At 38.1% G+C, this 25,965-nt stretch overlaps 1 protein-coding gene and 1 long non-coding RNA gene across 2 annotated transcripts in view; one reads left to right on the top strand and one right to left on the bottom strand.

Moving 5' to 3' along the window:
- The window catches only part of LOC146003333 (uncharacterized), a 399,672-nt gene that overhangs the window by 252,849 nt on the left and 120,858 nt on the right, over positions 1 to 25,965 (top strand). The gene's annotated exons all lie outside the window — the stretch shown is intronic.
- Positions 1 to 25,965, bottom strand: part of LOC146003766 (transmembrane protease serine 9-like) — a 51,898-nt gene that overhangs the window by 2,784 nt on the left and 23,149 nt on the right. Inside the window, exons 11-17 of the mRNA XM_083142177.1 lie at positions 25,258 to 25,451; positions 22,001 to 22,188; positions 19,625 to 19,685; positions 10,580 to 10,696; positions 9,097 to 9,283; positions 4,134 to 4,342; positions 617 to 837 (exon numbers count right to left, since the gene is read on the bottom strand). Coding sequence (XP_082998303.1) covers positions 617 to 837; positions 4,134 to 4,342; positions 9,097 to 9,283; positions 10,580 to 10,696; positions 19,625 to 19,685; positions 22,001 to 22,188; positions 25,258 to 25,451 — 1,177 coding nt within the window. The remainder of the gene's footprint in view (positions 1 to 616; positions 838 to 4,133; positions 4,343 to 9,096; positions 9,284 to 10,579; positions 10,697 to 19,624; positions 19,686 to 22,000; positions 22,189 to 25,257; positions 25,452 to 25,965) is intronic.

Consider the following 25,965-nt stretch of genomic DNA (forward strand, 5'->3'; position numbering starts at 1 on the left):
GTGTGCCCGTATCTATAGGTTAGATTACCTTTCTTATATGTAATTTTTCTTTGTATTTTTTATTTCTCTGTAATTTTTATATATTTTTTTCTTCCTTTTTTCAATATTTTAATTATTTCATATTCAATTTTTTTGTAAACATGGTCAAGTGGAAGAAAATGTTCCACAGCCTTAACTTCACCATGTAAAAAAAAGACGAAATAAATAATTAAATAAATAAATATTCATTTTTGCCTGAAAGCTTTTGTTAGGTCTTGCCCTTGCAAAGTGTTACCACAGATAAACGTATAATACGTAGATATTGAACTCAGGGAGCAAACGTTCTGCGCTATGAAAAACTGTCTGCAAAATGTTCTGGAATTGTCCGCCGAGAGGCGCTACTCGCACTTTTTTGCTTTCACTTCTGGATTAAACTATTTACAAGTGTTTGGTGACGTGTGACGTCACCAGAGCCAGTGCCCGGGATGTATCTTTGAAAGAACACCGTCACGCGGGCTTCGGCATTGAAAAACTCATCGCTAAGGCCTGATTATGATTATTGTGTCAGCAGTTAGGGAACAAATGGATTATGTGCATCGTACGTCAATGTAAATGCTACATTTATCCGTGGTGTTACCTGGCACGTGTCCTTATCCTGGTCGCTGTCATCCAGGTTCCCGGCGCAGAACATGTTGTCGCTGAGCTGCTTGTCAAGGTATCCGCTCTCCTCCCTGCAGCGGGAAGTGTCGATGACTTCCAGCTGGACCTCCATCAGAATCTCAGAGGCGATGTGGCGGACCTTGGAGTCCGTCGCCCCCCAACCCGCCACGTACGCCAGTTGCCCGTCCTGGATTTCGTCTGCGTGGGCAAGAATAAAGGCTGTATGGTTGGGATAGTAAAGGCCAAATCACACGGAACTGGAAATCCAGGAGGAATGCCCTAGTTGGCTCTTGACAGGGTACCTGACTGAAAATGACGGCTGCCAAGCTGACTGGTGAACTGGTTTTGACGACTAGACCATGTTCTAATTGCAACTGGCTTCTCTGCCAGATTCTGTGCCAAACAGAGTGTGCTGTTGCCGTCGATGATTAATTATTCGTGTACTGTTATTAAATGCAAAATATCTTTCACAATTCGCGAAGTCGAAGAAAAACTTCTGTGGGCTGATTACATATCTAAATTATCTGAATATTAGCACAAATGGAAACGCAGCAAATAACTTTTTGGTAGAAACTTTTATCGCAAAAACTTCACAACTGTTACATCGAATTCTTGACTGTTATCTCTGCTACCATAGCAACGACAATGTTGCCAAACACATTAACGTCGTACAATTTAACATAAATAGAAAACAAACGTTATTAAACACCAAGTTAAACATTAACATTTGAAGTTAAAAATAAATGATAATTATAATTGTACATTTACAAACGAACATAGTAGGTAAAATAAATTTGTGCTGTAAGATAGAACAGTCACAAGAGCGAGAGTTTGGTCATGTGAAGATAATCTGTGAGTTTGGCAAAGGAAAGTTATGTGTTTGTGGTTTCCGAGTGTTGATTGTTTTTGTTCGCTGCTCGATGAAAGAAAAATTAACAGAGATGATTTACATTCGTGTTCATTAATATTTACGAATTTACTCAGTGTTGAGATTTGTACACACCAAATGTGATAATGAAAATCCTTATTATTACGAGTGAATTAAATGTTTGGCATATTTAGTTGATCAAAATATTTATTTTTTACGAATATACCTGAGAATCCCATGTATGAATATACATACCCGAGTTCATTAAAAAGCTCGTTGAGTACACATTGATTATCATATTTTCTTTCGAGCCAATTTGTAGCCCATACTTTTCTTTTAATGTTATTTTGCAGTAGCTATTCTGCTATAACTTTCTCCAGATCGCTCGTCCATTCTATTAGCTTGTCTGCTCTGCCCAATACCTTGTGGGAACAAAAGTATATCCACAAGTATGGTAACAAGAACCAGCAGACGAGCCAGTACCACCCTACTAGTTCAAGTCCAACTGGAAAATCCAGCTGGAAATCTAGCCTCGTGTGATTCAGGAATAACAAACATGTAGTGACAAGTTGGTAAATCTTCAAATTTTCTCCCCTTTGGATGTTAATACTCAGACACTACATTTCAACATTCACGTATGGTCAGATTTATTTTCATCAGTGATTTTCTGTACTGAAACATAAATTGATATCAGAACATGATAATTGTTCCACAGGCATGTCAATTCTTGTCAAAGGAATACAAATTCTGGAATTCAAAGTTACATTACACAAAATTCTACTTTTTAAAATATAAATGTTCTGCGGCTTTTAATAAATATATCTGAAATAATCCACTTTGTTGCTATTTATATTGTAATGGCAATTTAAATTAACGGTAACTGTTTGATATCGGGAAAACGCATTTCTTTAATTTTACAGGAGAAACTACTTACGGAAATGAGTTTCTGTGGCATTTTCAATGTTCGTGAAGTTATTTTCTTTCATCGTTGAATCTATTGGACCGGGAATTCCTGTATTTTTGAAGAGAAATATATCTCCGACGCACAATTAATTGCCTTTGTTCCTCTACGTGGACCGGATGTTCCGTACGTTTGATGACGTAACCCCCTGTCAGTGTTTCAAACCACGCCGTTGTTTTGCAAGAAGTGAAGGAGATTTTTTTAAAGCTGTATCGCATTGTGTTACGAACAAAATTTTAACTATGCTTGCCTAACCTAACCGAACCTAACCTAACCTTGCCGGAAATTGTTTTTAGGGCTATCCATAAATGGATTTTGGGGCTATCCGTCAATGGTTTTCGGGGCTATCCGTCAATGGATTTTGGGGCTATCCGTCAATGGTTTTTGGGGCTATCCGTCAATGGTTTGTGGGAATATTCAGGTATTTTTCGGTTACGAAGGTTGGAAACACTGCATACCCACATGATCCACGACGCGACTCAAGCTGAGCCCGCCATATTGTGTGTTACGGAAGCGAAAAAAGGAAGAACAATAATTACTGTTAATGTCTGAAATTGAAATTATTTTAGTGAGAAAAGCAAAATCGCATCTTAAAGAAAGAATGTTTCGCAATGCATAATAGGTAAGTACGAATATAAAAAATGACGAAATGAACGAGTGCAATGTGTTTTCCCAATATCGAACAGGTAATAAATTAACTTCAATTGGGTGGTAATTCTTAAAACAAATAATGGAAAAAGAAATTTCTAAAGCCTCCCTTCTCGCCTTTAAATTTCGTTCAATCGGGAGTAGGCCTATTGAGGTACTCAGGGACTCAAACCTCGCATTGCCATGGTAAATATTTATTATTATGTAATGAAATAACATCAGAATTCGGGAGAACAATAGAATATTTAAATTCTGAAATTTGTATTTTTAGTTTAATGGCTATAGTTTCTTCAATTCCAATACCGTCTTTTATCATAATAATATTATAAGCTCACAATGTGATATACTATTTGCTAGTTACTGTTCCCAACCAACCATTATGGAAGAAATATGCGAATTATACATCGGCAATATCCAAGCAGCATATCTTTCAAAGAACAAAAAGGTAAACATTGAAATATTTTGCTACATAGTTTGTATCATATAATACCTAATTGTAACCTAATTATTGTCATTGATATTAAAATAAGTAGCATTTATCAAGTGAGTGTGTGCATTCAAAGAGTATACAAAATATTTTGTTGATTTAACCAAACCCTGTAATAATATTAACTATTAACATTCTAGTATCCTTTAGCCAGTGGAAGTTAATTGCCATATTATACACTTGAATATTCAACGAATGGCCGGAGCCTAAACGTTTATGGTTCATTTATAAACATGACTGGCATTTGTATTATTTTGATGACCAGCGACTTCCATAAATTACTTGACTAATGTTTTTCTTTTTGCACAAATATATTTACACAAGGAAAGAAAGAAATATGTTGTGGATTTTATATCATACCTTGTATTAAAAAGTAATGCATCTATTGAAGAAAACTTTATATTGAGATAATTTTCAAATTAGTTTCTTGTCATGAAAAATCCCGGAAATTTGTGATAGGAGTTATGCCCACATTCTGTCACTTTTAGAATTCCCCCTATTCATAAATCTCGCATAACGTTTTCATTTACCTTTATTTCTTGAAAGTTTGACGATTTGCACCGAATCGCCGAAGGAAATAGGAGACTCCACTTGTATCAGAGCAATGTCGTTGTCGTATTTGATCGGCTTGTTGTAGTTCTCGTGTAAAATGATCTTCTTGACTTTCCTGGTCATTGCCTTGGAAATGTCTTTCTTCTCGAGAACACCTCCTACGATGTCGTACGTTGCAGCGTCGTACCTTCAGAAAATTGCATGTTATGAATAAATTGCATTCCTGTATACTACCATTAACGGTTATTACTAGTGATGGGCGATATACCATCCAGACGATATATCGTGATATTGAAAAATAATATCTGAGATATATTGTCACGATATTTAGAATTATTAGAATTAGGAATTCTTTATTCGTGGCGAAGTCCAGCCTGTGGCTGTTCTACCGCTTAACCCGATATATATCGTGTTGGCGATATATCGTCAGGATATTTTAGCCCTTCATACCCCCTAGTTACGGCAGTTAAGATGATTCTAATGTCTACGGTGAAAACGTTCTTCACTTATTTTGTTTGACATGACAGTAGTTACTATAACTTACAGTTTTGAAGTCATAGAAAACAGTATTATTTATAATAAAACATCACCACTGTAATTAGATGGTTTTTTCTCAGATATCTAGTGGGTAGGGGCAAGGGGGAAATCTTATTTTATAAATATAGTTCATAGTGCAGTCACTTTAGACGATTTTTTTCGAAATGAAGGAACTAATTCGTAACAAGCCGAAACAGCTTTCACAGAAACATCTCAACAATGAGCCAGCAATATTGCTCTTGAAGACATTGTTCTTCGAAATGGGTGTTACAGGGAGACAAAGATAACTGTTACGTAGTTGCAATTTACAGTGAAATCAAGCGAGATTAAATAATATATTGTGAATTTTAACTACATAACAGTTGTCGCTGCACCAGGTGAATTCAAAGACGAGCCATGGCTGCATATGCTATAAATACAGCATATGTCCAACGACTTCCTTCTACATGTTTTACGAGTGAGAGAATTCAAGTAAATGGATTTTGACCTATCGAAAGGTCATGATGGACGTGGCGTTCATTCAGGACACATTTTCTTTCAAATGTCATAGTCCATAAGTGCCCAACCCCATGTCTTCGCGAGAATCAGAAGCTCGACGGTGACTGTTTTCTGAACCAAAGTGCACCTCAACAACCGATTAAACGCTGTTTGCAGTGTTTGATATTTGCTGTGTTGTCAAAAAACAAAGTCTCCGAAAGAAAGCATCGTCAAAGGGCAGAGTCCCCAAAGGTGAGGTGTCCTAAGGAAAGGATCTCCAAGGGATAAAGTTTCTATTTGAATTTGATTTTTAAATTTTGAGTGCGTCAGCACTTAGGCTATTTTGCACCCGTCGCATTAGGCCTATACGGGGCCCAGCTCCTTATCGTTACAAATAACAACTCTAACGTTGCATAACTAAAATCTTGAAACATTCTGACTTCCGTTAAAAGCTGAGGCTGCAAAGGAGCACTCAGCACACAGAAGGACAAAAAACCAGGACAACACACCGAATTATAATGGCCATAGGGCCAGTCGCCAGAGCCTCGTTTGTCCAGTGTGTACTACGTGGAAGTGAGGTTGACAGTTGAGTGTACTACATGAAAGATCACCCCTAATGATAAAGGGTGTCCTAAAGAGAGAGTCTCCTAAGGAGAGGGTCTACAAAGGTCAGGATCTCCTAAGGACAGGGTCTCCTATCCTAATGATAGGGTTTCCTAAAGAGAGGATTTCCAAAGATCCTAAGGACAGGGTCTTCAAAGGACAGAGTCTCTAAGTGTCAGGGTCTCCTAAGGACAGGGTCTCCTAATGATAATAGATGGGTTAGATGATAGATAGATAGATGATAGATAGGGTTTCCGAAGATCAGAGTGTCCTAAAGACAGAGTCTCCTAAGGACAGGGTCTACAGAGGTCAGAATCTCCTTAGGACAGGGTCTCCTAATAATAGGGTTTCCTAAAGAGAAATTCTCCTAAGGACAGGGTCTCCTAAGGACAATGCTTCCAAAGTTCAGGCTCTCCTAAGGACCAGGTTGCCAATGGACATCATCTCCAAATATCAGGGTCTCCTAATGATAGGGTTTTCAAAGGTAAGGGTGTCCTAAAGACAGGGTTTCCAATGGTCAGAGTGTCCTAAAGAGAGAGTCTCCTAAGGAAAGGGTCTCCAAAAGTCAGGGTCTCCTTAGGACAGGGTCTCGTAGTAATAGGGTTTCCTAATGAAATGGTTTCCAAAGGTCAAGTTTCCTAAAGAGAAAGTCTCCTAAGGACAGGGTCTCCAACGGTCAGGTTCTCCTAAGGACAAGGTTGTCAAAGGACATACTCTCCAAATATCAGGGTCTTCTAAGGACAGGGTCTCCTTATGATAGGGTTTTCAAAGGTCAGGGTGTCCTAAAGACAGGATTTCCAAAGGTCAGGTTGTCCTTAAGAGAGTGCCTCCTAAGGACAGGGTCTCCAAATTTAAGGTCTCGTATGGACAGTGTCTCCAAAGGTAAAGCTCTCCTATGGACAGGTTTGCCAATGGACATCGTCTCCAAATGTCAGGGTGTCATAATGATAGGTTTTTCAAAGGTCAGGGTGTACTAAAGAAAGGGTTTCCATAGGTCAGGGTGTCCTAAAGAGAAAGTCCCCTGAGGACAGGGTATCCTAAGGACAGTGTCTCCAAAGGATAAGGTTTCCTAAGGACAGGGTCTCCAAAGGTTAAGGTATCCTGAGGACCTCCAAAGGTTATCGTCTCCTAAGGTCAGGGTTTCCAAAGGTTAAAGTCACCTAAAGACAGGGTTTCTAATGGTCAGAGTGTCTTCAAGAGAGAGTCTCCTAAGGACAGGGTCTCCAAAAGTCAGGGTCTCCTAATAATAGGCTTTTTAAAGGTAAGGGTGTCCTAAAGACAGGGTTTCCAATGGTCAGAGTGTCCTAAAAAGAGAGTCTTCCAAGGACAGAGTCTCCAAAAGTCAGGGTCTCCTTAGGACAGAGTCTCCTAGTAATAGGGTTCTTAATTAAAGGGTTTCCAAATGTCAGGTTTCCTAAAGAGAAAGTCTCCTAAGGACAGGGTCTCCAACGGTCAGGGTCTCCTAAGAACAGGGTTGCAAAAGGACATACGCTCCAAATGTGAGGGTCTCCTAAGGACAGGGTCTCCTTATGATAGGGGTTTCAAAGGTCAGGGTGTCCTAAAGACAGGATTTTCAAAGGTCAGGTTGTCCTTAGGAGAGAGTCTCCTAAGGACAGGGTCTCCAAATTTAAGGTCTCCTATGGACAGTGTCTCCAAAGGTCATCGTCTCCAAATGTCAGAGTCTCCTAATGATTGGTTTTTCGAAGGTCAGGGTGTACTAAAGAAAGTTCCCATAGGTCAGGGTGTTCTAAAGAGAAAGTTTACTGAAGACAGGCTCTCCAAGGGTTAGGGTCTTCTAAGGACAGTGTCTCCAAAGTTTAGGGTCTCCTAAGGACAGTGTCTCCAAAGGTTAGGGTCTCCTAAGGACAATACTTCCATAGTTCAGGCTCTCCTAAGGACCAGGTTGCCAATGGACATCGTCTCCAAATGTCAGGGTCTCCTAATGATAGGGTTTCCAAAGATCAGAGTGTCCTAAATAGAGAGTCTAAGGACAGGGTCTTCTAAGGTCAGGTTCGCCAAAGGACAAGTTCTCGTAAGGACAGACTCACCAATGATGAGGTTCACAATGGACAGGGTCTACAATAGTTTTAATTTTTGATAATGTTGCTCGGCCAAAAAATTCGTGCCAGCTTCCGTGGTCAGGGTCACCTATCGACAGGGTCGCCAAAAGACAGGATCTTAAATATCAGGGTCTCCTAAGAACATGGTCTACTAAGGACAATATCGCCACTAGACAGGGTGTTCTAAAGAGAGAGTCTCCTAAGGTCAACGTTTCCAATGGAATGTTTTACAATGGCCAGGGTCTCCTAATGATAGCGTTTCCAAAGGTCAGGGTCTCCTAAGGACAGGGTTGCCAATGGACATCATCTCCAAATGTCAGGGTCTTCTAATGAGGGTTTCCAAAGGTCAGGGTGTCCTAAAGACAGGATTTCCAAAGGTCAAGGTGTCTTAAAGAGAGAGTCTCCTAAGGACAGGTTTTACAAAGGTCAGAGTCTCCTAATGATAGGGTTTCCTAAAGACAGGGTTTCCAAAGGTCATGGTTCCTAAAGGGAACGTCTGGTAAGGACAGGGTCTCGAGAGGTCAGGTTGTCCTAAAGACAGGGCCTCCAAAGGTCGGAGTGTTCTAAGGACAGGATTGCCAAAGGACAGGGTGTCTAAAAGACTGTTTCTCCAAAGGTCAGGCTGATCTAAAGAGAGGTTCTACTAAGGACAGCGTCGCCATAGGACTGGGTCCCCTAAGGACTGGGTCTCCAAAGGTCAGAGTATGCAAAGATCAGAGTCTACTAAGGTCAGGTTCTCCTAATAACTGGGTCTCGAAATGGAAGTTACTAGTTAAGTTATTGGGGTTTTTTATGAGTTAAGGTTTTCTTAGCATGTAATTATGCGAGGTGGTTCAGCAAAGCTTGATTTTTACATATTTGTACGCAAAATAGAGCATCCTTCAGAATTGAAATAATAAACACTCCTCTGATTGGACACCTCCCACCTTGAGGCTAAAATGTTATTTCGCACAATAGCACTTACTATGCTCTAAGAGGCTGAAGGAAACCTAACCTTCTGTTTAATAAGGGATGCAAATCACAGTGAAATTTTTCTATCAGAATGAGACTTTGGGTTCTTTGATTTCAAAGGCTATGTTAGCCACCGTTAACCACTACGCTATTGCGGAAGCCAGATATTAATGCACTAAATGTGGTACCAAAGAAAGCATTCTTAAAGTTATTTGCATAAATAAATGTGAAGTTGACTTGTAGTATTTAAAAGAAACCTCTCGTAACGTTACCTGATACAGGGCTTACATAAGAAATAGTATCTTCCCCTCACCCCGTCTCGAAGCAGTGAGAAGCCGTGAGCACCCAGGTATCCTTGATGATGCTGCAGCTGCAGATGTGGACCTCCTTCCTCCTCAGCATCACAAGGAACGGATACTTCTTCCGGTCCGTGACCGTTGTTCCTCCGATTATCCTGGACTCGTTAGCCGGGCTCCCTCCTTTGGTCTTCGGATCGACTCCTGAGAAATATTGTTCAGAGGAATGGTTCATCTTGGATTGTTGTGCAATAAGACTACTATACTCAGTCAGGGGAATCCCTGGATCGAGCGAAAGAAAGCAAGTCGCGGGCCCAACTGGCGGCTGACCTACTTTTTTCTACATAGCTCTGTCTGTCCACAAACCGTCTTCAGGGATGTGTGCTTCGGTGAGTGTCAACATCATCAGTTGCGCAGTAAAAGCTGTATGGGGTAACATCGCTCTCCCGAAGCAACGTTGCCAAACGTACGTCTGTTTTTGACAGTTATCTTTATTAGCTTGTTTGTACAGTGTTTGGGTGTTTCGTGTACTAATTTTCCGCGCTTTATGTGCTATTGTACAACTTTTATCCAGTAACGGCGCTTATCAAATCTCTCTCTCCCTCGTTTTACAGTACGTTTGGCAACATGCTGTGTATCCGAAGCTTATTCGTTTCTTTCCGCCAGAAACTTTCGGTGCCTTGTGACTCACCGGAAATTAAAAAGGAGATGTACATTCTAGGGCTGAGCCGATACCGATGCCGATGTATCGATATCGGCCGATACCAATAGTAGGTATCGGGAAGTATCGGTTGGACTTCATCTACCGATACTTTTCCGGAATATTGTTCTTTCACGGGGTCCGCAAAAATGCCGCACGACACTTTCGCAGAGTCTAATTATCCTGGAAATTATGCAAAGATCAAACTCTCTTTATATTTCCCACCAATTTTGCATGAAAACCTGGATTTTGTGATTACTTAACATCTATTTTAATATTCTGCTGTAATTCTTGAACAGTGTAAGGCAAATCTCTTAGTAAATTGATGTAATTGGAGAAGGATATTTAGACAATGTTAATCAATATTTTGAACAAATTGTAATTATCGGTAAGAGTATCGGCTCAGCCCTCTTGCGTGAGTTGGAAGCACAAGGCTGTATAAAGGAACCTGAACTCTAAGGAAAGCAGATACTCAAATATATCCTCAAATTAAAATGTCTTCAACTTTTTAAAGGGGAAATGTATTTATATATTTCCAATGAATACACAATAACTCGTTTTGGTGGGAGGAGGGAATGTGGTGATCAAGAGAGCCACTTAGAAGTTCTAATCGAGAATGTGAAAAGAGTGAGAAATGTCGAATTGTATTCAACATGTTGTGTGTGTATTATTTTTATTATATTATTATATTTATATTATTTTTCTTTATTTTTATAATATTAAAATTAACATTCAATTAACACAGAGAGAGAGAGAGAGAGAGAGAGAGAGAGAGAGAGAGAACGAACAGAAATCTTTACCTAAATTCTTATTCCCCTTGACGCCTCCGCTCATAATCCACGAGCTGTAGGTGGGAAGATAATTGCTTAGAAGAATTTGGCCGGAACTTCCACATTTTGATTCTCCAGATATTAACCCTGAAAGACATGTAGAGTGACAGGCGGTCTAGAGTGGTTTCTTGTAGGGGCACAAAATATGCTGGAAGCATATGATAAGATGTAACATATATTGAAGTGTATTAATTTTAGTCTTGTGAACATGTTTACACCATTATACAACACCATGTATTTAACATACATACATAAAACTATTTTACAGACTAAGATTAGCTACATAAAAGAGGCTTGTAATAATATACATTCAATACATAAGTCAGAAATTCTAAAAAAAAGCTAAATAAAAGTTAAAAGATAATTGTTCTTAAAATAGTCTACTAACATACAAATTTGTCCATCCGAGAGTTAGATTTCAAGACTGTACTTGCAATTACATTATGATGTCTTCTGGTATTATTTATGAGGAACTTTCATACCTCATTTTTCCAGATTTGTGTTACAATCTATTACACCTGCTAAGATGTTTTCTATATCATGTACGTATGTACTATGAGGAACTTGAAAGTGAAATCATCCGAATTATATTACAATACTGTACCTCCACCATTTGATAATAATGTGATTGTAGTTTTTGTGAATTAGAAGTTGTTGTGCGTTATTTGTTAAAAATGATTACAGAAAGGAATAAGCTTGAGAATTCATTTCCACAGGCGATTCTGTCAGAAACGTGGGAAATATTTAACCTAAACGCATACGTCCATGAAAATAGGCGGCTGGGCAGAATTGCTCTGGTGCCACATATGGGGAAGAAAGCAAAGCGAGAGCGCGACAAAAGTAGCTGGTACCACATTTCAATTAACAACCATTTTTTGCTCAACTGAAAAAAAAATGTAAAGTGTTCAGAATCTCCCCTCAACTACTGAGTGGTCAAATTCAGTGGTTCTTAACCTTCGTGAGACCGCGGTCCGGAAAAAATCATTTTTCAAAAGTCGTTGCCACGATCCCAATAATTTTACGGTAAATAGCTTTTTTTAAAAAACTTTATACGTTATTTAACATGTGGTTGCCAGCTTGGGCTGCAAGTTGCGTCACCTTTTCGGCCCCAACTCGAGATGGGCCCCACAGTAGTAATTCAAATTTGGAGTCTGCACAGGTGACAGTCTCCACTCAAGGGCTTTGAACCCTAACCAGCTGTGGCGAACGATATGCCATCTTCCAGGTGGTTGCCAGCTCGGGCTGCAAGTCACAAACTTCAGGAGAACCTCTCGCGGTTACGTATAATTGGTGCCACTGGTCTAACTTGATGTAAAACATGTTCTTTGCTCCATAATCAATAATAATTTTTCTCGTATCATGAAATAAGACGTATTACAAAATTGGGTAGGCTTATCCTATTTGAAAAAGCAAAATAGATACTTTGCACTGGTTACATTTCTCTTCATGTAGAATTCAGGGAATTCCGAAAGGAAAAAAAGGGTGTCTGATTATTTCATGATCGTGTAATCAATGTTTCAGCCAGAAAATATACAGTATATTCAATTCGAAAGTTCTATGTAAACTTAATTTCTAATATACGTATAATAGTCGATATTCATTTGTGTAATTGAAAGCAAGTTGTCGTCTGGTAAAGGAACTTACAAGTTTTCTTTCTATCACTCCTTGCCACACAATTTCATAGTGTGGAATTAGGTCGTGTATTTACAAGGAAAATGGTAACAGTAGTATAAGTCGGAGACGGATTTCTTAAAATTTACAGGAGAAAAGACGAGAAAGTACTTACGGAATTGTGTTCTTGAGGACTTTCTGAAGCCGGAGATATTTTTTTTTATAATCGTGCTACGTATTTTGCCTGTAAATAAGGTATTTTTCGTCAATCATGCATCTCCGTTGTGCGATAGCTCGTGCCGCCATTACCGTCGACTACGTGAATCAAATGTTCCGTGCGTTTGGTTATGTAACCCTCTCACAGTGTAGCAACCACGCGGAAGTTTGACAAGATGACGTGTGAGCGGTTTTTTTTCCAATAAAAGGTAAGACTCTAGTTTACGTCCTTTTCCTAAGGAATACGTGTCATATATTGTTGGAAAGCTTATTTTATAAGGAATTCAACAACGTAAATCCCAAAGCGAGCAAAAATTTCCTGAAGGAGTAAATCGAGAAAAAACGATGTTGTCCGGATATGCGCAATTGAACGTACTGAGGTATTTTTTAGATGATGAAGCACATATTTAGGGGTGAAGTGAGTGCTAATGGAACCTAACCTAACAGGCCTAACCTAACCTCGTAGGCATACCTCGACCCCGTGAATGGATAGTGGGGCTATCGTGAACAGAAAGTGTAAAAAGAAAAAGGTACTTACCCGGAGAGATGCCGGGTGCCACACCACGATCGCGCACCGCGAACGCAAAGAAGCAATCACCATGCAGGTAAGGACGTACAGTAGAGTCTAGCCTCAATTTTCGCTTAAAAACCTTTTGTGAATAATTTGTGCGGCATTTATCGGTTCATAAGTTTGGAAACACTGCACATCAGCTGACGATACTGCATATCAGCTGACGATAGACAACGTGAGTCAAGATTTGCCCGCCGAATTAGCAACAACCAATAAATGATTATAATGTTAAAAGTAACGTGTTTTCCATGGAAAAAAGTTATGGCCAGCTTGAAAAATCTTCCGCTATGCATATGAGGTAAGTAGTAATGATTTTTATTTGAAAACAACCGAGTTTTATGTGTCTCCGGCTTATACTACTGTTACCAGGAAGATATTTCGACCTGATAGGAATGAGGAGACAGGTGAGTGGAGAAGGTTACATGATTTAGAACTGCACAAATTGAATTCATGACCAGATATTATTAGAATGATTAAATCAAGAAGGCTTAGGTGGGGAGGCCATGTGGCACGAATGGGAGAGGAGAGAAAAGTTTACAGGATTCTTGTTGAGACCGGTTGGAAGGCCAAGACGAAGATGGACAGATAACGTTGAGGTGGTCCTAAAGGAAATCGGTAAAGATGGAAAATATTGGGTTGATCAGGATAGGGACAGATGGGAGGCTTGTGTTGCTGCAGCCATAAACTTTCGGGTTTAAGAAGGGTAGAGAGTTAGTTTAGTTAGTTCATTTATAAAGGTGTAGAATGAAATCTTATTTTTAAAATGAACTAAAACCACTTTTAACACAGATTGCAGTGTCACCAGAAGAATTGTGCTACAGCTACGATACAACAGTCACTGAACGTCAACCATTTTCATTCCTTACTTTACATTAAACAAAAATGCACTTTCTGTTGGTGATTTACAACATTGATTCAAAACACTACGAAAAGTGTGTAGAGACATAAATACGAGACATACAATCAAATGTAAGTAAAACTTTTAAAATAAAATGACAAATTGCGTGGTGCAAATATCTCATTCAATCAAAGAATTTGAAAAATATAGATAAAGGAAAGTATCCCCTAAAACAATTACCAACTTTGTTGGATACATGAAAACTCTTTACGTCCCAACAAAATGCAAATTACTTAATACTTTTTATGGTTAGACGAGTTTAATTGCATAAAGTTTCAGAATTTATAAACCGTAAACAGACACAAAATATATACTAAAAGTATATTTATGGTAATAAAATGAGTATAAAATGTCTAATATATTAACGGCCTGTATCTTAAAAACAAATATGAATTTTCTGTGTATGATGCCAACAACATTACCATTATATTGTTTCGGAATGTTTATATGAACAAGGGAAACATTTAATATTTTAATCATTTGGAAAATACTTCATGGGCCATTTAAATTTATGAACATTCCACAATTTAGATAATTTTTTGTCTTTCTATGACTTGCATTCTATTAATAACATAATAAATAAAAACAATAGAACACTTGATCTGATTTTAACTAATATATGGGATTGTGTTACAGTAAATACAGACGAATTACCTCTTGTAAAAGAAGATATGCATCATCCGGCATTAATTGCAAATGTGAATTATACAAAAACAAAACAAACTTCAAGAACTAATCCAGTTGTAATGTTAAATTTTGAAAAAGCAAATTTCCGCCGAATGTATGAACTGTTTCGAGATACAAATTGGGAACCTATTAGGAGTATGAATAATGTAAATGACGCTGTGGAATATTTCAATCTTAGAGTTAACTCTGTTTTTAATTCTACAGTACCAACAAAGAGAATCCACTCAAACAGTAAATACCCTCCCTGGTTTACTCGAGAAATTAAGGATATGTTAAGACTTAAAGAGTGTTACAGGAAACGAATGGAACATGTTAATGATAGCAGAATAAAATATAAAGATACTCGTAAAAGAGTAAAAACACTTATAAATAGAGCATACAACGTGTATCTAAGGGAAACCGAGGAGAGTATCAAGTATAACAGTAGACTGTTTTGGAATTATGTAAAAAATAAAAAGGGTAAAAATGTGATTTCAAACCAAGGTATGATGTACGGTAATACAATGTTACAAACGAATCAAGAAATAGTAAATAGCTTTGCTTCTTACTTTAAATCTGTTTATGCTGATTATGAAAGTGCATATGACATAATTGAGGAAGTTGAACTACAGGTATCTAATCCACTTTCAAATAATAGAATTACCGACAAGGAATATTGGGATGCTATTAAAAAATTGAAACCAAAAAAGACCAGTGGGCCGGACGGAATTCCTCCTTATGTAATCAAAGCTTGTGCAGAGGTATTCAAAATACCTTTATGTCTGATATATAATTTAATAATAAATACGCAGAATTTTCCTAAGATATGGAAATTAACAAGAGTCTGTCCTATTTTAAAAACAAATGAAAATACAAAAATTGAGAATTATAGGCCAATAGCCATAATATGTGCACCAGCAAAAGTTTTGGAACAAATCTTGTATTCAAGAATATTTAAACATGTTAAAAGTTACATACACAATAGTCAACATGGTTTCTATCCCTGTAGGTCTACCACAACAAATTTAGTAAATTTTGTGCAAAATGTTTTCGATGCACTCTACTGTAGATCAACGGTGCATACAATTTATATTGACTTTGCAAAAGCCTTTGACAACATTAACCACGACATACTTTTGCGAAAATTATCTAGTTTTGGTTTAACAACTAATTTCTTAAATCTAATGAAATCATATCTTCAAGGAAGGAAACAATATGTATCATACAAACAATCTACATCTGCTGAGTATGTAGTGAATTCAGGTGTTCCTCAAGGATCAAATCTTGGACCCCTGTTATTCAGCTTGTTTGTGAATGATTTACCGTCTCATGTTAAGAACTCTAAATGTCTTATGTACGCAGACGATATAAAACTATACAAACAAATTGACAACAGAGAGGATTCGTTAAAACTTCAAACAGACTTAGATGTGTTATATGAATGGAGTTGTGTGAACGATCTTAGTTTTAATGTCAAGAAATGTTGTTTCATGCAGTTGACGAATAAGAGGTTTACTTCTCAATCTACTTACTCCATTAATGGTCAAGTACTTCCACAGGCAGATATAGTTAAGGATCTCGGTGTCCATTTAGATTCTAACCTGACTTTTAAACAACATGTCTCACTTGTGATTAAAAACGCGTACAAAACGCTAGGTTTTGTTATAAGAAGTACGAAGAATTTTAGAGATATTGACTGTATTAAAACCGTATATAAAAGTATAGTGAGAAGTAAACTTGAGTATGCGTCTATTATATGGTCCCCTCTTTATAAATCTTATGAAAATAATCTCGAAAGAATTCAAAAAAAGTTTCTAAGATATTTATATTTTAAAAAATATAATAGACCACCACAAATGACAACGCCCTACAGAGACCTCCTTCTGGAATTTAATTTCGAAACCCTTAGCAATAGGCGAAAATTATTAGATCAATTGTTCCTGTACAAAACGGTAAACGGCATATTAGATAATAGTTTATTTCTTGGACAACTTCAGTTTAATATAAGGAAGATTAATTTACGTTGTAGAAATATGTTCATCCCAAAAATTCCAAAAACACAAAAATTTAAGAGCAGCCCGATTAATAGAATTTGTGACATGTATAATGAAATTATGATTTATAATCATTCCATAGATTTTTCAATGCCATTCCTGACTTACAAGAATACATTAAAGACAATTTTTGAAAGTACGAATATGCAATAGTTAATACATAATAATATGTTAATACATAGTAATTTACGTAATATACTCAAGATTATATGATTAGGCTATTATTATTATTATTTTTATTTTACTTATAAACTGTTCTGTATGTTTATACTTCTGTAATGAATACAATTTGTGAATAGATTGCATATGTATCCATCGTAATTGAAGTTGTATTGTAATTCTGTAATTTTGTAATTATTATTTATTATCATTAATATTAATATGTACGCCTTCTGTAATTGGAGGATATACCTCTGTTGAAGGTAATAATAAATAAATAAATAAATAAATTTATGGTTTTACACTTTAAAATAAATCATATTTCTTTTATGTATTCTGTAAATAAAGAGAGAATGTATTAGTAACAAGAAACAACGCAATATACATTTATAATTCCAATTATCAGTTAGATAATTCACATGTTATTTTTATCTTTCCCTAGTAATAAGAATGTATGAAGTATCTGAGGAGAGGTAATATTTTGCGTGGATTTACAAAAGTTCCTTGAAATATAATGTATGCTATCTCAAATGTAAACAAAAAGACATGATTTCTGTTATGGAATTGCAAATAGAACTGCTTTTACATTTGGCATTGAAAATGTCATTGAAATTTTTTTAAACAAGAGAAAGTGGTACCCACCGGAAAACCATCATGAGAGTAAGTATTAATGTGCATATATGTATGTACCTTGGATACAATAAGTGTTGGAAATGATGTCCCTGCATTTGAATGCATTTGTCCACACGTTTCATCATGTTTCTCGCGACGCGATGATGCAGTCTGGTGTCTATACTCTGGACGGCAACAGTGATGTTCATCTTCAGCTCCTCTAAGGTGTGTGGATTGTTTTTGTATACAGTCTGTTTTAAATATCCCAGAAGTAGTAGTCCGAACTGGTAAGATCTGGAGATCTTGGTGGCCACAGTCCTTTAGAAATGATTCCGTCACCAAAAAAATCCTACTTTGCGGCATGACAAGTCAAACTGTCTTGCTGTATCCAGCAGTGGCGCTCATCCTCTTCAAGTAAGGCTATGAACTGTTTGGTAGGCCTCGGCAACGAAAGTTGTGTTGAAAAACAGAAGGCCGATTATTCGTCGCCTTGACATGGCACCCTTGCCATGGCGCACAGATGATTTTCGCGACTCGACAAAGAAATGTGTTTTTTTTGTGCTCCATGTTAGGTAATTTTGGCTACAGACAAATCCACTGAGATGAAACCATGCTTCATCTGTGAAAAACACATGAAATTCTGCAACCATTGGCAATAGTGCACACGTTTACCGTAGTCGATCGGCTTCAGTTCATGAAAAACTTGCATACAATATGGATACAGTTTCAGAATTTTCCTCACTTCAGTATGAGTCCTTCCTATATTTCCCTCCCTTCCCCTCTTTTTATCATTTCCCTAACTCCCCCTCTTCATTCCACACCAAGTAATGTCACTATACAGCCATCGGGTTACCATTACAAACATAATAAATGCATTCCGTAAGGTATTCGTCAATGTGCGGAGTGCGGTACAATTTTAAATTGAACGCACTGTATGGTCCAGATAAAGCCACTTCAGTTTTTACGAACTTTTGCAAGATATCTGTCGGTTTGAAATACATTAATCTACATATTTTATACCCGGTGTTCCTTGTTGTTCACGAATACTTCTATTCAGCATGACAAGTCTTACATGAAATCCACAGATAGGCTACATAGCTGTACTCTTAGGAGAATTAAATAAGTGCCTGATTAATTACAAATGCACACTACTGAAATCCAATATGGTTATTAAAGATGTTGTTGTTTGAATTTAAATTTATTTCATCATTAAAAATCTAAAGATGATAGAGATATGCTCAATATTTTATTAATGAAGTTTTTTACACATTATTTAAAAAAAATATAAATGAAAATAATCTAACATCATGCAAAATCTTCTCTGAAGGAGTACTAATATGCACATGAAACTTAGGGTACATTTAATCAAAGCCAGATTACACATATCGCTTTTCAGTATATGTATCTCAATTCTTAAGGTAATTTTATCTGAAGAAATAAATGTTGTTTTGACTAAGTTTAAAAATCTGAAGTATCATTTGCTCCAAATGGTAGATTACGTGACGGAAGGTAGGGGTTCTGTTCCCCCTTCCCCCACCCCGTGGGCCAGTCATTCTCTCCCCTACCTTATCCCAGCACACAGGAAAACCATAGAAATATGCCCAAATATATATTTTTCTATGGCATTTAGTTTCGTACTAAACGTTGTGGCCACTGAAAAATATTTCCGCTCCCTCGCCACTAATTTCTTTTCGGTACCGTCACTGGGTATATTCAATCAAAAACGTTCTCTTGCTTCATAGAAACTTGTCACGTTCGCGGTTAAACTCAGTTGATATACTTACTATTTCGGAGAACACAAGACGTGGGAATAACTTACGGGTATGATTATATAAAATATCTTCAATCTCGCACAGTCAGAATACCTTAAAACTTCAGCTGATGTTAATATTATACACTTGCACTCGAAAATAAACTTCTTGTTAGAAATAGAACTGTATTATCCTTGAAATTATTGCTCGAGTACACCAATTAAAACATTCATTTTCAAATTAACTTACATCCACCGTCAAAATCAACAAATCACATCGCCTAGCAACCAACACTAAAATATCTTAAGGTTAATTAATAATCATTGCAACAGAGCACAATCTTGAGTCAAACAAATTATGACGTCATAGAATAACACAAGCATTTCTTTATATATACACATTAAACATTATTTTTAAAAAAATTATGTTGGTGCGTAACAAATTACTATTAACCGCCACACGTATACGTCTACTCACCAGCTAACAGAAATCCATTGTTTTCAGGGTCTCTTTGTAACAACACTCCACTGTATTTCCCCTGAAATCAACACACACAGTTAAAGCCCGAATTTAACATGAAACAAATCACAAACTGTTACAGCGTGCAGTGAATATCAAGGTCGACAATTTGTCTCATACGTCGCACTCTACCTGGAAGCAAGGCCGCGCATAACGAAAGAGAAGAAGAGAAAGCGAGTTGGCGGAGCAAAGCTGTGGTAGCTGTGCTCGCTTCCTCTCTCACTAGTTAATCGGCCCTTAACTAAAACAAAGTTGAGGACAGACCTTTAGCAACAAAATAATATATATATGTTTAAAAAATCCTTATTCTATTTTTAAAACTAATTAATTCATTCATTGCTTAAGACGAACTAAAACCATATTGTCTGTGAAGACTAAAATACCCTTACCTATTAATAGCTGAGAATGTAAAGGGGGCACTCAGCACACAGAAGGAGAGAAAACAGCACAACTGACGATTATACTACTTGAGCTAAATTAACAATGACTATAATAGGGTATCTAATCCTAGTCTAAATATATCACCTTTATAGAATTAATAAAAATAAAGAACGAATACATATTAAAAATTTCACCTAACAAATAAAATATAAACAACCAAAAATTAATTATTACTACAATTAAGCCAACTCCTCTCCATTTATGCCCCCACGTCTAACCGCGGCAGCTGGCACGAATTTGGCCGGGCAAGATCATTAAAAATTAAAATCCTGTAATCTAAATTATATTAAACTAAACAAATCCACGCACTGCAACCATCCAACCCACCAGAAATCAGCGGAATATTCTACCTCTCTTTAGTAAATACATATGTATCTGGTCCATGCGCCAGAGCCTCGTTTGCCTGCAAGACTGCAGGCAGCAGACATCCCTGTTCCGTCCATAGTTCCCCTTCTCTTCCGTTATGCGCGACCTTGTTCCCCAGGTTGCCGAGATACAGGGGATGGACAAAAATATGGAAACATCTGGTATAAAACAGGTAGCCATTTCAAACATGATTTGCGTCTGAATGGTAGGTGACGCTGTGGTCACTGGCAGTTCCTGCGACGTACACACCCTGGCCAACCTGACAGATTGGCCAGTTACAGTTCAGCGACCGGTCCGTGCAGGTTATCGTGAATCATGTCTGAGCTGACAGAGTTTCAAAGAGGGCAAATTGTGGGTGCGCGTATGGTGGGAGCTTCCGTGACGAAAGCAGCGGAAATGTTTTGTGTATCAAGAGGCACAGTTTCGCAGACTTCCGGAAAAACCGCACCAGCGAAGCACCAGCGAAGCACCAGCGTGACGCAAGTGTGTGTTGCATGACAGAGACAGACGAACATTGTGACCAAGCAGAAGATCACCACGGCTCCAAAAGTCACTGCTGAACTGAATACAGTGCTTACAAACCCTGTTAGCGTCAAAACAGTCAGAAGAGAACTCCACAAGCAGGGTATTCATGGCAAACCACTCGTGACTGTTGACCATGCTGCTAGACGGAGACAGTGGTGCAACGCCCATAAAAACTGGACAATGGAGCAGTGGAAGACTGTAATCTGGTCGGATGAGTCATCCTTTACATTGTTTCCAACTGCTGGCCGAGTGTACGTGTGGAGAACGCCAGCACAAGCGTACGATACAGTCTGTCTGTTACCGAGAGTGAAGCATGGCGGTGGTTCAGTGATGATTTGGACAGCAATCTCCTGGTATTCTGCTGGACCCATCATCACCCTGCATTGCCATGTCACTGCCAGGGACCACGCAACTATTTTGAGTGACCAGCTGCATCCCATGGTGCAAAGTTTGTTCTCAGATCGTGATGCCGTGTTTCAAGATGACTTAGCCCCTGTTCATACAGCTCCCATCGACCAGGACTGGTTTGATGAGCACGAAGATGAAGTGTCACATCTGCCATGGCCTCCACAATCGCCAGACCTCAATATTATTGAGCCCCTGTTTTGGAGACCAAGGTGCCAGCCGCTACCCACCACCATTGTCTCTACAACAACTTGCAACTGCTTTGGAGGAAGAATGGTACAACATCCCTTTGACAACCATACGCGACCTGTATTTGTCCATTCCACGTCGACTGCAGGCTGTTCTGCGTGCCAAAGGTGGTCCTACTCGATATTAATAAAGGTAATGTGCATTTCTGCAGGTGTTTCTTTATTTTTGTCCATCCCCTGTAGTTCGTAGCATCATTAATTTTTACTTTACGCGCCGTTCAAAAATGTTTAGATGGAAGCAGACTACTCATAGCATTCACTTACTACAACAAATATTATGTACTATAATACACAACCACTATGTGCTGAAGTTTTTAACATGGAGATTCATCAATAAGGAAGTACTCACCTTGCAATATTTTGCTAAAGCTGGAAACTTTGCGCATGCGGTCGTGTCCGTTATGTTGAGACTCGGGAATTCTGATTTGCAGCCGGCAGCATCCACCACAGGAACTTCCGAGTCCAAAAGAACTTCGTTCTTGTCCTCCGTTTCGATGTGGACCACTGCAACCACAGAGCCTTGCAGAGTGGATGGACCTTTAAAGTAAATGTGACGTCATGAACGAACCCAATAGAAATAAATTTGACAATAAACCTGTAGCCTTTATAAGTTATACCGGAGGGACAGGAAATGCCGAACGGTCTCACAGAGTTTTTGTAGTGCAAGAACGGTTTCGCAAGAGGAGTACCTCATTTTCTCGCTGCCTTTCAATATTGTCGCTACTTGCAGTGAAGGGTTGGTTAGTCTATTTTGGTCGTGTTGGTGTAGTTCTTGTACATGTTCAATGAAGGCTACATGTTTCGTGCACTTAGTTGTCCTGATAATAGTTGGATGGATTATAGGAGAGGACGAATATGGAGTTCCCGTCCCGAGAAATCTTACGCTCTGTCCGAAAGGTACAAAGTACAGACTTGAAAAATGGTCTTGACGGAAGTGACGTCACCTAGTATAGTACAGTTCGAAAGCGCCAAGTACAGAAATATGCAAGTGCACAGCTCGCAGCACAGATCTCTGCTGACTAGGTCACGTGATTTCCTCACTCGTTGTTCATTTGTTTAAAATCATGGAGGAAGAAAGCCTGCAACACAGGTCATGGGCCAGCAACGTGTTGGTTGGAGTTCTTCTAATGTGTGGAAATGTATGTGTAAAAACATTTGAATACGCTATGTGATTTCTGTGGTAAAGAACAAGTGTTTAGAACGCAGGGAAAACAACGCGTCCTCAGTTTTATCTACTGATCGTATTTGGCGCTGCAGTCGAAGTGCAATTCGAATGACTTTCACTTCCAGTCCACGACTTCAAGACCGCACTGCAAGACCATTCTCGGAGGATGCTCGCTTCAAGTACCGTCTTGCACCTATCGGACACGGCCTTCAACAATTTGTGGTCAATTAACATTAATGCAAAAGATCCCGCCATTGAAATCAGTCCGGAAGCTTACATCTAAAACTAAGGACAAGCTTTCAATGAAGCTGGCAAACTGCAACTAAGAAGAGAATAGTTGTTGCAGCTCCACGATAGAAGAGCTTTAATACGACCTCTGTGTCAGCACTTTGGGTTTCGGAGGAACTCTACACACAGCTGACTAACTGTGGAAAGGAGTAATTGCCACTGATTGATTCATTTGTTTATTTTACTTCGCATTTCTCCCCTTTTGGCTAATCGAGAAAATGAGGACGAGTGATGATGTATGAAATTGATGAATAGATCTGGTCGGTGTTCGAACCCGGGATCTCTGGCGTCGTAAAGCGCTTTGAGGAGTACTTCTATATCCAGAAAGGCAGAACAAAATGTCATATGATATCAACAATCCATGAACCTCATCTCCACGGCATTTGCAACGTCTGCTCTTCTCGTGTGTTGCCACCTTCAACCACCAATATGTTCATCCTTACAAGAAGATGTTTGGTGGTGTATCACATTTCTCCAACGATTTATTTTAGAATGTAAAAAAAGAAAATAAACATGTGGAGTAGTCTCTCCAGAATTTTTTCAAGGTATGAAACACTTTTCGTTGGTAGATTTGTAAACGTTACATGAAGGTGATTAATGTTTATTAAACATCAGGGTCTATTAGTTCTCTGAGTTATAGTGGCAATCTTCTTTCTTAGCTTGCCATGTTATTCTGTAGTATACCTATTATCAGAAGCAAACAAATACAGGGCACCTGGTCGCCATGGCCCCTGAATTTTCAAAATTAGTTCTAAAAAGACTGTTAATATTTCTACTTTTCTTATGAAAATAGAAATTTTCATATCACATGTATCATTACATCAGGTCAATGAACATGCCATTATACAATTTTGCACTGTTGCTAGGCGAATCTGCAGCGATATTGTAGAGTTGGCCATATATTTAAATGTATTGCATTGTTATCCATACTGTTACCTGTACAGTCATGTACACAGAGCTTTAGGAAGGACACTCCGGGGCAAGAATTAATTACTTTCAATCCAATAAATTAGATGTATTAAGGAAACGTTTCTTAGTTGAATTCGTGTTTTTTTTCTTTTTCTAAAAGAAAACCTGCGTCCTGATAAAAAAGTGCATTATATTTAGTTTTGTCCACCCTTGCCCATTGTTCACCTTAAGCGAGAGAAGTGAAGACGATGTTTTCATTCCTACGGTATTATATGATTTAACTTCCACAAAATATGCCACTGATATATAATGATGATGATGATGTAACCTACTCATGATTGGCATAAATAGGTATATTACAATAAACAAAGCATTTTTAAAATTTTTAAAAAAAAATTAATCGCGTATTTGAATGGTTGCATTTAAACGTATGCTGTGGCGGCAATTGGGTTCCAAAAGTGGTGGGGGGGGCAAGTGCCAAAAACTGGAGGGCCAAAGACCGTATATTTCCCTTTGTAGATAAGGTTTAGCATAGTGCGGAGGCAAAAGTGGGGGGGGGGGAACTGCACCTTTTCGTAAGATTAGCACATTTATCCTCTTTTTACCCCCTCTTTGATGCTTGGACACCTTTTCCCTTCCTTTTCTTTCATGTTTTGTTAAAATATTGGACAGAAAAATAAATGATTTCGCTCTTCTTGAGCAGCTACATAAAATCCTGTAGTCTCACTTTGTATAGCAGAACGAGAGCTATAAAATGGCGTAATATAATCATTGCAGTTCCAATAGTTCCTAGAATAATGTACCAAATCCGCGAGAGAAAACACATACTTTAACAAAACCTATTCGGCAGAACCACAACAGAAGCCTATGCGGTCCGCGAGCATTATATACAGAAGGCGCAGAAAAAGAGATATTAAATAAAGGCATTTTATCAGCATCTTTTTTTACACCTTTTTGAAAACGTTTTCAGAACCTTTTTTTTCCTTTCCCAACCATAATTTTGCATCTTTAAATCCTTTTTCTAGACATAACCCCTGTGCACCTGACATTCTGATGTAACGAGCCTTCTTCCACAGTTGTAACCACTAAGCCGGTTATCAAAGCGACCTGAATTTGCTGTGTGTGTGTTTTTGGCAACGTATTTAATTTTCTAAACAGAGCATTACCTAACTATTTAATATCCAGATGTTTTGTTCACCAGTTCTCATCACTGCTGTGAAAATAATTTAGAAATGGAAACTTACCTTCACTGAGAATTGTTACTGGTCGAAGGAAGTCCGTGAAAGGTAGATTAGAACTTAATTTGAGCAAAGCAATGTCATGGTAAGGAAGGTTCATTAAGTACTTCTCAAAGCGAGTTATCTTCTTTAGTTTCACGGATTTCTTCTGTTGTTCATTTCCGAATTGTGTAACTATTTCTATCCCTCTTTCCTGCACTCTGAAAGTATAAATATATAGTAACAAGTCGCCATCTAATCCTAAACATTTTAGATAATTTCGTTTCAAGTAATCTCTATACTTTTCGCTAAACTCACGGCCATGAAATTAATGTCAATGTGACCACGTATTTTTTACGATATCTGCACTTGACAATTTGTCTTCCCCTTCCCAGTGACATAAGATCCGACCAAATGAAAAATTTCACACAAAAATTTAGTTTTTTACTTTGCCTGTAATTATCGTCGTCAATTCTTAATTTATCCAGTACTCTGCGTTATTGCGATGGCATGCAGTATTCCGGAACAAGCATGTGAAGTATTTTGCTACCAATGACGCTCATATTAGTGTACAGCCTGAACGGTGCATGCTACGTTGAAAATTCAAGCACTTTAGATTGAAACTCACCTATTGCCAACAACGTTCCCTATTTCCATTTTTCACCATGTGCACTAATAACAGTTGCCTATGAAACCGGGTTTTGAATCACCCTGTATTTCTAATAACTGGGAATG

Source organism: Lepisma saccharinum, chromosome 20 (genome assembly GCF_977018435.1).
Source record: "Lepisma saccharinum chromosome 20, izLepSacc3.1, whole genome shotgun sequence".
Taxonomy (NCBI): Eukaryota; Metazoa; Arthropoda; class Insecta; order Zygentoma; family Lepismatidae; genus Lepisma; species Lepisma saccharinum.